General features: G+C 40.9%; 1 protein-coding gene across 1 annotated transcript; it reads right to left on the bottom strand.

The window, feature by feature from the left end:
• Positions 1 to 448: 448 nt before the first annotated feature.
• Positions 449 to 11127, bottom strand: LOC132654134 (vomeronasal type-1 receptor 94-like; the record flags this gene model as incomplete). Its single annotated transcript, XM_060383397.1, has 2 exons — positions 449 to 497; positions 10256 to 11127. Coding segments are annotated over 2 exons (921 nt in total), but the record flags the coding sequence as incomplete, so codon positions are not given.
• Positions 11128 to 11635: the final 508 nt, after the last annotated feature.

Below are 11635 nucleotides of genomic sequence, written 5' to 3'. Positions count from 1 at the left end.
GCTCTGTCTCTCTGTGTCTCTGTCTCTCACTCTGAGTGTGTGTGTGTGTGTGTGTGTGTGTATGCTAAATGATTTGAACATTTCTGGATACTTGATAATTATAATAATAACTATTTACAAACCTCATTTGGCAAAACAGAGATAGCTGAGGGATTTGAATAAACGAAGACTATCATAAGCTGTCACGTATTATAAATGGCTGTGGATAATCCAGACTCTAACAAGACAGTCACTTTATGTCTCCCCAAAAGACACACTGGGAAGTACAAAAGACTCATGTATCTGGCATGTGGTTTGTCTTTTATGTGTAGCATCCACACATCTCATAAGAAATAGGTTTAACAACAGCAAAAAGACAACTCTGTAATTTCATTTAACGCGAAGCTCATGTAAACTACATTACAATTCATAGCTCTAATGCCAGAATACTGGCTTATCTTAAGGAATCTTACCTATACCCAAGTAATATGATGTTTACCATCCTTCCATACATGGATCTAAAAATGTTAATTATGTGCTTTTCAGTACTGAGAACCAAAACAGGGCTGACTGTGTCATAGCCATGGACTGTGAGAATATGGAAACAAAACAAAATCAGGTCATCATCTATACTTCTTAGGTAGGAGATGACGCTGTCCAAGGTGTACATCACCATAAAGAAACTCATGATGCAAAGGATGGTCCGTGTGGCTCTTTGTTCTGCAGATAGTCTGAGGAAAAGGCTGGCACTGTGGAGAAGCTGGGACTGGTTCTTATGTCTTATAGGAAAGTCACCATGTACCCACTGGAGAGGGTCATAAGACCTACAAAGATGACATCCCTGGAGGTCAACAATATAAAAAATGTGTGATGGACAGAGTAGCTCATGGGCACAACACACCAAGATTGACTGACTTATATAAAGCCAGGTGAGGTCAGATTAGCGTTGCAGTTATGTATGTTATAAGGGGACTGCTAATGGATGAATAAAAGATACTCAGGAAAAGAAGGCAACCTAGCATGTGGTGTGGAGATTTACATTTGAATTTTGCTAGATGGGAACTTCTGGGACTGAGGGTGATAGCCTGGAGAATGCTGAGCAGGCTAGTGGCACAAAGAGAGAGGCTCCTAAAAGACCTGTACAAGAACATGACAAATTTGCATGTGGAATCACTCCATCTCTTCCCTGGCATAAAAATGTCTGAAGCTACTAAACTCACGACTAGCAGCATCAGTATGTGGATTAGGGCCAAGAGACTGATGGGCAGATCAGTGAGTCTGGGCCTCTGCCCACGAATAAACATGAGGATGTGGAAGAGAAGAAGGAAGCTGTTGCCTGAGAGCCCAATCCCAGCTCCAGCATAAATGGTGTTTCTTACCTTGGTGTTACCTGACAGTTTGTTGATTTTGTTCATTTTAAGGCTGAAAGAAGCAGGTAGCAACTGTGAGGGGAGAACAGCAAGAAGATTTCTATCACCAATCTAGCCTTGATCATCAGCTGCAGACAATGGCAGCTCCACTCTCCTTGGAAAGATGTTTATTTCACAGCTCTGCCTTATTCCACTTAAGATTGCCTTCATCTCAAAGTGCCCAGAAGGGATGCCCACTCTCTCCATTGTTCTGACACTTATTGCCCCATCCAGATAGAAGCTTTCTCCCACATTACAATTGTCATGTGTCAAGAAAATATTTCTTTTCCTACTGTTTCCTTTTTGAGGTTTCCTTAGGCAAAAGCAATGTCTTACTTGTCTTTCATCTGCATCATGTTGATTGCCAGACACAGAGCAGCTCTGCAGGTTTTGGTGAAGTTCCATGAAGATTGCAAGAAAATAGAAATAAGATCCTCAGATGAAGCTGTGCCCTTGTCTTAAACAGGCCCAGAGTCATTTTATTCCAATCTCTTTGTTCTGCTCATTTACTTCAGACCTTGTGCTCTTCATGTGGATGTGCAGGGAGCATTAGGAGTGGAAATTCTGAATCCAGACTCCTTCACATCATACTCACTCCTGCCATATCCTGTGTGTGACCCTGAGCAGTCTGGGACTAAGCTACAGCATTAGAACATATGACATCTGTGTGCCTGCGTCAGGGAGATGTGTAAGAAGATGAAGTCTACATACCAAGCATGGCGGTGTTCCCTGTACAGGGCGAACTCTTGGAAGTGTAGGCTGCTGGCTTTATTCTCATGAAGGTTCCTTATGTTTGTGACTTGGAATAGTTAATACAGATTTAAAAAAAAAAACTGTTTGGTTTCTCCCAGCCCAAATCAGAGAAGGGTAAGCATGAACACAATAGACTTCCCAAGCAATCCTTTCCAGAGCATCCTGGTAGCATTTTAGTCCTTCTCTGTGAATCTCACATTGTAACTTCATCTGAGGTATGTGCTGATGTCACAACAAACAAAAGCCTCCATGAGAAGTGTTCAGTTATCAGAGGCTGCCAGGAATGTGGTCTACGTTTTGTCTCTTTCCGCATTTGAAAGCAAAACAATTAATAAGAATTATAGTTTCAATAGATTGAGGGCCATTCCCATTGTAAGGTTTTAATGAAAGAAGAATTATCTAACTCATCCTGAATGAGGGGCTGCACAGGTGTGTAGGATTTCATACCTCCTTGAGGAAGCAGTGATGCTACTCAGACTCAGGTGGCCAAAGCCTCAGAGGTACAGCAGAAGATTTGATGACGGGTCTTCTCGAAAATTATTTCTCATGCAATGCAAGTATTTACTTTAATTCAAGTATCATAATCCTAAATTATGCAATAATAAAAAATGAAGTCATATAGTAATGAAATAATTATCATTTTAATATCATGGGTGTAAGATGGTTTTATTTTATCTTTAATGTGAGATATGAGGGAAAGCAAAAGGGCCTGAGTTACCAAACCTGATGCACCAGCTAAGTAAGTGCTCAGAGCAGAAGAAATGAGGGAGCCTCAGTGTTCAGAAGTGCTGGCCTCCAGTCATGATGAGTTACATTCTAGAAGGGAAGAACCAATTTCAAAGAGTGGTCCTCTGACCCCGAGATGTGTGCTGTGACATACACACCCTACCCCATCCCACAAAATACATAAGATGAAAAGTAACTTTAAAAAATCAGAGCTAAGGTTGATGGCCAGTTAAAGACTGTAAACATGGGGTGCTTGGTGTGGTGAGAACCTGCTGCTTTGACAGAGGCCCCGGGTACAGTTCTCACCTCTCACATGGCAGCTCAAAACCATCTGTAACTCTAGGTCCAGGGGTTCCCAAAACTGCTGAGGTCCTCGGGCAACAGGCATGCATGCAATACAAATATATAGACACAGCAAAAGCAAACAAAATAAAACACCCAAAAAGTGTAACACACATAACAAAATAACCTAAAAAATTTAAATTGAGATTTTCTAAAATAGAATGGTAAAGCATCATTAGGAAAGGTAAAACTTCTACAAGATTAATATGCTGAGTTCTATGTACCAGCAGAGCTGTAAATACATTTTACTGAGTGATTCCCATTGCATTACCATGCTCTTTATATAATAGATCCGTTTGGTTACCCAATGTCAATTTCAGCAGATGTCAGAAACAAAACAGATTGAAAAACAGAGAAGTAGAGGCAAAGCTCAGAGCTGAGGTGGTCACAGGCAGGTGGAATATAGCTGAGGCTGAGGCCATGTCTGAATGGACCCCAGTCTCTGAGGAGCAGGAATGGAGACCTCATTTTCATTGAAGACTTCAGGAAGAGGCTGTGCTTTGCTTTAGTGGAACTTTATGCTCTGTGTCTCAGTCTCCCCAACAGACATGGTGCACACACCTGCACCCAGGACTGAGGAGAGGAGGAAGGAACATACTTAGTCCAAGAGCAGCCTGGGCAACTCACAGAGCCCTTGTCAAGAAGGGCAGTCATTTTATGGAGACTCTCATATAGCCAGGTACTAGAAAACAATACCAGTGTACTCAAAACTACTGACCACTTTCTCTCTGTCAGGTTCAGAGTATCTGGTTTTATGTTGAGGTCTTGATCCACTTGGATGTGAATTTTATGCAGGTTGATTGAATGGGTATATTTGCCAGTAAGGCCAGCACAATTGATTGAACATGCCTTTTCCCTCATTGTACATCTTCGACTTCTTTGTAACAAATCCGGTGTCCATAGGTTTGTGGCTTTACATCTGGGTCTTTGATTTAATTCCTTAGACCCACCTGTTTTGTTTTGTTTTTTAATGCCAATACTATGTTTTTTTGTTGTTTTTTTTTTGTTTGTTTGTTTGTTTTATTACTATAGCTCTGTAGTAGAGTTTGAAATCAGGAATGGTGATACTGCCAGTAGTTTTTTTTTTGTTGTTGTTCTTTGTTTTTTGTTTTTGTTTTGTACAGGATTGTTTTAGGTATCCTGGCTTTTTCTTTTTCAATTTTAAGTTGAGTATTTTTTCTTTCCAGGTCTGTAAAATATTGTGTTGGAATTTTGGTGAGGAATTGAATTGAATCTGTAGATTGCTTTGGTAAGATGGCCAGTTTTACTATGTTGATCCTACTGACCAATTAACATGGAAGATCTTTCCAACTTCTGATATCTTCTTCAATTTTTTTAAAGACATTAAGTTATTGTCATTCAGCTCTTCACTTGCTTAGTTAGAGTTACCCCAAGATATTGCATATTATTTGTGGCTATTGTGAAGGATGATGTTTCCCTGATTTCTTTCTCAGCTTACATGTCATTTGTATAAAGAAGGGCTACTGATTTTTTTTTCTTGAGTTACTTTTGTATCCAGCCACTTTACCGAAGGTGTTTATCAGCTGTAGGAGTTCCCCTGTAGAATTTTTGGGGTAGCTTATGTATAGTATCATATCATCTGCAAATAATGATATTTTGACTTCTTCCATTCCTGGTTGTATCCCCTTGATCTCTTTTAGTTGTCTTATTGCTCTAGCTAGAACTTCAAGTACTATATTGAATGGATATGAAGAAAGTGGACAGCCTTCTGTTGTTCCAGATTTTCGTGGAACTGCTGTGAATTTTTATTTAATTTGATGTTGGCTATCACCTTGCTATATATTGCTGTTTTTATGTTGAAGTATGTAACTGTATTCCTGATCTCGTCAAGATTTTTATCATGAGGGGGTGTTGAGTTTCCTCAAAGGCTTTTTCAGCATCCAATAAAATGATCATATGTTTTTTCTTCTTTCCGTTCATTTATGTGTTGGGTTACATTGACTGATTTTTGTATTTTAAACCATTTATGCATCCCTGGGATGATCCCGGGACGATAGTCATGGTAGATGATATTTTTAACGTGTTATTGGATTTGGTTTTCAAATATTTTATTGAGTATTTTTGAATCAATGATCATAAGAAAAATTGGTCTGTAATTTTCTTTTTCTGTTGTTGAGTTGGCCTGGTTTGGATGTCAGGGTGATTATGGCCTCACAAAATAAATCTGACAATGTTTCTCCCGTTTCTAATTTGTGGAATAATTTGAGGAGTATTGTTATTATCTCTTCTTTGAAAATCCAGAAAATTCTGTGCTAAAATCATAGAACCGTGGGCTTTTTTTTTTTTCAATGCAGTTTATTCAGGAACCTTGAACAATCATCTGACCCTGGGGAAAGCCAGCCCACAGCTTAAATAGCCTCTGGGTAGCCAACCCCAGCGTGCCACGTGGGCAATGCAGATAGGTCCACATACATGGAAGCAAGCCAGATCCTCAGCCTTAGCCAAATGTGGAATTGTTCGTGACAGAGAGCACTCACCATCAGGAAGGTGGAAGGCGGAAACCAGCTCCATCTTTAAGGCATAGCATTCCACAGCTCTCTACAGTTCCCCCTTTTTGTTTTAGACGCACCAGGCAAGAGTAGATGTCTGATCTCTGATATTAGAAATAAATTGGGACTTTGTACTGGTGTTCATTTAGGTGTCATCCACCCAAAGAGCATCAGACCGGACCGATACCTTTTTCTCAGAGGCGGGACCTGGGGCATCAACCCGCATTCAATCAGTCATGCTCTTCTCTGGTTCCAAAGCGGCTGACCCTGAGTGCAGTGCTTAGCCTCGCATCCTGAGCATAACATTTTAGCTTTTGATGGTAGCCAAACATGCTGGGGAGACTCTCCTGCTTCAATGGCTGTAAAGGCCTGAATGATCATGGCTGCATTACGCTGTTGTGAGACTCTAATCTTGCATATACACCACAGGCAAACCAAGGAGACAAACACCAGAAGGCCTGCTAACACTCCCATGCCCGCCCATTCCTTCAGATGATTCATGGCTGCAGCAATCCATGATGATAATCCTGTGGCTAGTCCTGCGTCCACTCTGGTAGAATTTACCGTGACAATGGCCACTCTCAGCTGCTCCATCGTAGTATCGAATTCTCCAGTCCAATTACCTAAAATATAGTTCGACAATTGTTTAGACAGATTTGCAGCACAGGAAAAATTCTCATGTTATATGCTAGTGACACAAAGTCCAGCATATTTTCATTGACAGCCAAGTTGAGCGATTTGCCATAGGGTATCAATTTGCTCCTGCATGAGGTCAATCCTCTGATTGAACACCATCAAGCTTCCTTTTAGTTGAGCATTAATTCCTTTTTGTACAACTAAGGCATGAGCTACATTGGCTACATGATTATTCAGGGTCTGAGCAGTCTGCCCAGGATGACTCATGGCTAATGCCCCGGTGGTAGCTCCAACAGCCGCCAATGAGATGGTAGTAACAATGGTGGCTATAGTTCCAAGATCCCTTTTCTGTCTGAAGAGAGTCATAGCGTGAGGGGCATCAATGGGCACAGGCACGCAGTGAGGCATGCGAGTAACCAGGGCACACCTAAATTAACTAGCATTCCAGCATTGGGCAAAAAAGCAAGTATCATTACCACAATTACTTGGCTCTATCTGGGTAACAATAAATAAAAATGGGGGATATAAACAAACAGGTGTGTACTTATAGGAAATATTACAAGAAGCCTTAACCCCCTCATTGGAACATCCTGCATCAGTTCTAGAACTAGCAGTGGTGGTGTCCAAGGTCTGAGTAGGTTCAGGAGACCATTGCCCCCAGGGGCGAGACGCGCTCCATGCCAATTGACTAACTCCATGTTTTCCTCCACTTTTGAAAGTCATTTAAGGTTCTTAAATTATTTTTCCCTTTTTTTTTTTAAATTTTTCATCAATTACACTTTATTCATTCTGCATCCCCCCATAAGCCCCTCCCTCCTCCCCTCCCAACCCCACCCTCCCTCCTCCCCCTGCTTGCATGCCATTCCCCAAGTCCACTGATAGGGGAGGTTCTCCTCTCCTTTCTGATCTTAGTCCATCAGTTCACATCAAAAGTGGCTGCATTGTCCTCTACTATGGCCTGGTAAGGCTGCTCCCCCCCAGGGGGAGGTGATCAAAGAGCAGGTCAATCAGATTATGTCAGAGGCAGTCCCTCTTCACATTACTATGAAACCCAATTGGACTCTGAACTGCCCTGGCCTACATCTGTGCAGGGGTTCTGGGTTATCTCCATGAATAGTCTTTGGTTGGAGTATGAGTCTCTGGGAAGTTCCCTGTGTTCAAATTTGCAGGTAAATTGTGGGACCTGGAAAGGATCATCCTGAGTGAGGTGTCCCAGAAGCAAAAAGACACACATGGTATATACTCACTCATATAGACATACAACATAGGACAAACCCACTAAAACCTGTGTATCTAAAGAAACTAAGCAAGAGAGAGGACCCTAACAAAAATGTCCAATCCCCATCCAAAAAGGCAAAGAGGATGGACATCAGAAGAAGAAGAAAACAGGAAAAAACCTAGGAACCTACCACAGAGGGCCTCTGAAAGCCTCTGCCGTTCAGACTATCAGAGCAGATGCTGAGCCTAATGGGCAACTGTTGGGCAGAGTGAATGGAATTTTAGGTAAGAACTGGGAAATAGTAAGAGCTGGAGAGGACAGGGTCTCCACAAGGAGAGCAACAGAACAACCTTGGGCTTTTTTTACTTCCTTTAGTTGGGAGACATTTAATGACATCTATTTCCCTAGAAGCTAGACTTCTATTTAAGTTGTTTATCTGATTCATCTTTGGTAAGTGGTATCTATCAAGATATCTGTCCATTTCTTTTAGATTTTCCATATTTGTACAGTAGATGTTTTTGAAGTATGACCTAATGATTCTTTGGATTTCCTTGGTATCTGTTATGTCATCCTTTTTATTTTTTGTTTGGTTAATTTGGATAGTTTGTCTCTGCCTTTTAGTTAGTTTGGACAGGGGATTGTCTATCTTGTTTATATTCTCTAATAACAAATTCTTTGTTTCACTGATTTTTTTTGTATTGATCTTTTTGTTTCTATTTTATTGATTTCAGTCCTTAGTTGGATTATTTACTTTCCTCTACTCCTCTTGGATGAATTTGCTTCCTTTTTGTTCTAGAGCTTACAGGGGTGCTACTAAGTTGCTAGTATGGAGTCTGAACTTTCCTCTGACTACCATTTTTATTGTGTTTCATAAGTTCAGGTATGCTGTGCATTCATTTTCCTTGAATTCTAGGAAGTCTTTAACCTCTTTATTCCTGCCTTGACCCAGTGGTCACTTAGAGGATAGTTATTCAGTTTCCATGATTTTGTGGGCTTTTTGTTATTTCTTTTATTGTTAAAATATAGCTTTAATCTGTGAGAGTATGATAGGCTACAGGTGGTTATTTCAATTTTCTTGTACCTGTTGAGACTCACTTTGTGACTGAGTATGTAGCCAATTTTGGAGAAAGATCTGTGAGATCCTGAGAAGAGTGTATATTCTTTTCTGTTTGGGTGAAATATTCTCTAGACTTCTGTTTGGTCCACTTGACTCACAATGGCTGTTAGCTCCATTATTTCTCTGCTTAGTTTTTGTCTGGATGACCTGTCTATTGATGAGAGTAGTGTATTGAAGTCCCCTGCTTTTAATGTATAAGGTTCAATGTGTGGTTAAAACTTTACTAATGTTCCTTTTACAAATGGGGGTGCCCTTCATTTTGAGGCATAGATGTTCAGAATTAACATTTTTTTGCGGTTGGATTTTCCTTTTGATGAGTATGAAGAGTCCTTTCCCATCTCTTTTGATTAATTTTAATTAGAAGTCTTTTTGTTTTGAAGATATTAGAATGGCAACCTCAGCTTGCTTCTTGGGTCCATTTGCTTGGAAAAAAAGTTTTCCTACCCTTTAACAATGGGTAACAATGGGTGGTTTGTCTATGCTCAACTGACACAGAAAACAACCAAGAGATGGGAAAACCAGGCTGAAGCCAGGAAGAAGTTCAGTGTATGGGAACAATAGGCCCAGGGGACATCAGTCCAAAAGTTGAATCCCAAATTAACTTAAACAAGGCTTTTCATGCCCCCTGTGTTGCCATGTCCCCTTGCATAGTAATCTAGATGACATATGTTTGATTGGCTTATTAAACTTCCTTATTACAGTCTGATAAACTGCCTCATGGATATAAATGTTTCCCCAAGCAACAGACTTTATCCCAATCTATTTATAGCAGAGGTGAAAGGAGGAGGAATTTGGTTTTAGAAGAAATGTTGTGTAGAGTGTTGAACCTCAAGGGAGCTGGCCAGTGGTGTGGGTCTTTCCTGTTTTCCAGGGCACCATACCTTGGTGACCAGTGCTGGAACTAACTGCCTTGCACCGTAAAACTGAACATGGTCCTATGCTGTGCAGAGGCTGTGTTTGGGTCAAAAGTTTTGATAACTCTGAGAATTTTAAATCCAGCTGTTGTTCGCATTGCTGTATACATCACATGTGCTTCTTGCAAAGAATTCTCTTCTGAAAGTTCTGTGTATGATTCCTTTCTTTCTGGAGTGTGTAACTATGGCAAGAAATGCCTCCTCATTTAATTTGTCAAAATAGCTATACCACAGGAAATTAAAATATTGAAATGTGTTAGACATGGTTACATCCTTCAAAACAGTGTGAGCTGTCCACGGCCATGATGCATGAGAGCCACCTCATAGGATTCCCATAATGACTCATTGAGGAAAAAGATAAAATAAAATAAAATAAAATGAAACAAAAATGCCCTGGTCATATCAGAAAAGGGATGAGGTTTAATTTTCTGCTACATGTTTGTTACCACACAGGTTAAAGTAAATAATTTTAACAGAAAAACAAAAACAAAAACAAAAACACTGCTTTTGATTTTCATGTACACCAAAGCACATGAACACCATGCCATGACTGACAGTTCTGATGGCAGTGTATTGGGTCCTCTTATAAAGAAATTGGCCCATCAATGATCAATGAATATTCAAACATTTATGTCCTTCCACACATAGACCTGAAAAAGTTAACAACATGTTTTTCAGTGTTCATAAACACAAAAGGGCTGACTGTGGCATAGCTGTGGACAACAAAGAGTCGGATATAGTAAGATGTTGGATCATTCAGGAACATAGTTCTTGAGCAGGAGATAAAGCCATCCAAGATGGACATCAACACAAAGAAGCTCATGAGCAGAAGGAAGGCCCTGTTAGCTCTTTGCTCTGGGGATGCTTTTGGAGAAAGCCTGGTGCTGTGAAGATGCTGGGCCTGCTTCCTGTGCCTGCACAAGAGAGCCACCATGTACCAAGTAGAGATGACCATAACACTAATAAGAAAGACTTCCCTGACGGCCATCAGTGTACAAAATGTGCTTTTCATGAGGTAACTCATGGGTAGGAGAGAACAGGACCTAGTAACGTACATGAAGTTATTTGAAGTCAAATTGGGAGTGGCAATAATTGATACTAAGAGGTGACTGCTAATGAGCACATAAAGGACACTCAGAAAAAGAAAGGCACATGAGATGTAATGGGCAGATTTGTGCTTGAACTTGGCTAAACAGGAGCTTCTGGGACTGAGGATGATGGCCTGGAGGACACTCAGCAGGCTGGTGGTACAAAGCGAGAGGCCCCTAAAAATTCTGTACATGTAGACAATGAGTTTACATATGGTGTCATCCCATCCCCTCAAAGAAATAAAAATGTCCGTGGCTATGAATGCTATGAACATTAGCATCAGTAGGTGGATTAGTGCCAGCAGACCAATGAGCACATCAGTGGGTCTAGGCCTGTGCCCAGGAATGAACTTGAGGATGTAAAAGAGAAGAAGGAAGCTGTTGGCTGAGATCCCAATGCCAATTTCAGAGAAGAAGGTGTTCCTTATGTCAGAAGAGTGTGAAGTCATCTTATGTGGAAACAAAGAGTGGCTGAGGAGAAAAGTAAAACAATGATTCACCATGATCAAGACCTCACATACCACTCCAGACCAGTCTTCTGGCCTCAGGAAAACATGCAGATGCTCCTGAATGCTTATTCTGCTGAAGACCTCCATTCTAACTCCTACCCCACAGACCATCCTCCTGCTCTCACTTGTCCTAAGCTGAGCCATGGCTGGACCCTGTGTCCCATGGTGGCTGCAGTGTGTGAGCTCCCTCAACATTAAAAACAGCAGCAATTATGTGTTCTCATGTTTGCAGGTTTGGGTTTTCCTGGAGCAGGAGCAGCATCTTACTTGGTTTTTACCCACAACATCTTGATGGCCAGACACATTATAGACAGTTTTCCTATTTTGGGTAGAGTCTGAATGAGAAGGATTGTATAAAAGAAAAAAAAGCAGACCTTGCCAACTAAAGCGGTCCTATGGATTGGGTATGCACTTATTCTATTCAGGGCTATCT

The sequence above is a fragment of the Meriones unguiculatus genome, chromosome 5 (genome assembly GCF_030254825.1).
Source record: "Meriones unguiculatus strain TT.TT164.6M chromosome 5, Bangor_MerUng_6.1, whole genome shotgun sequence".
In the NCBI taxonomy this organism is placed as follows: Eukaryota; Metazoa; Chordata; class Mammalia; order Rodentia; family Muridae; genus Meriones; species Meriones unguiculatus.
Note: the sequence above shows the minus strand (reverse complement) of the source record. Positions and strands in the feature narration are given on the sequence as shown.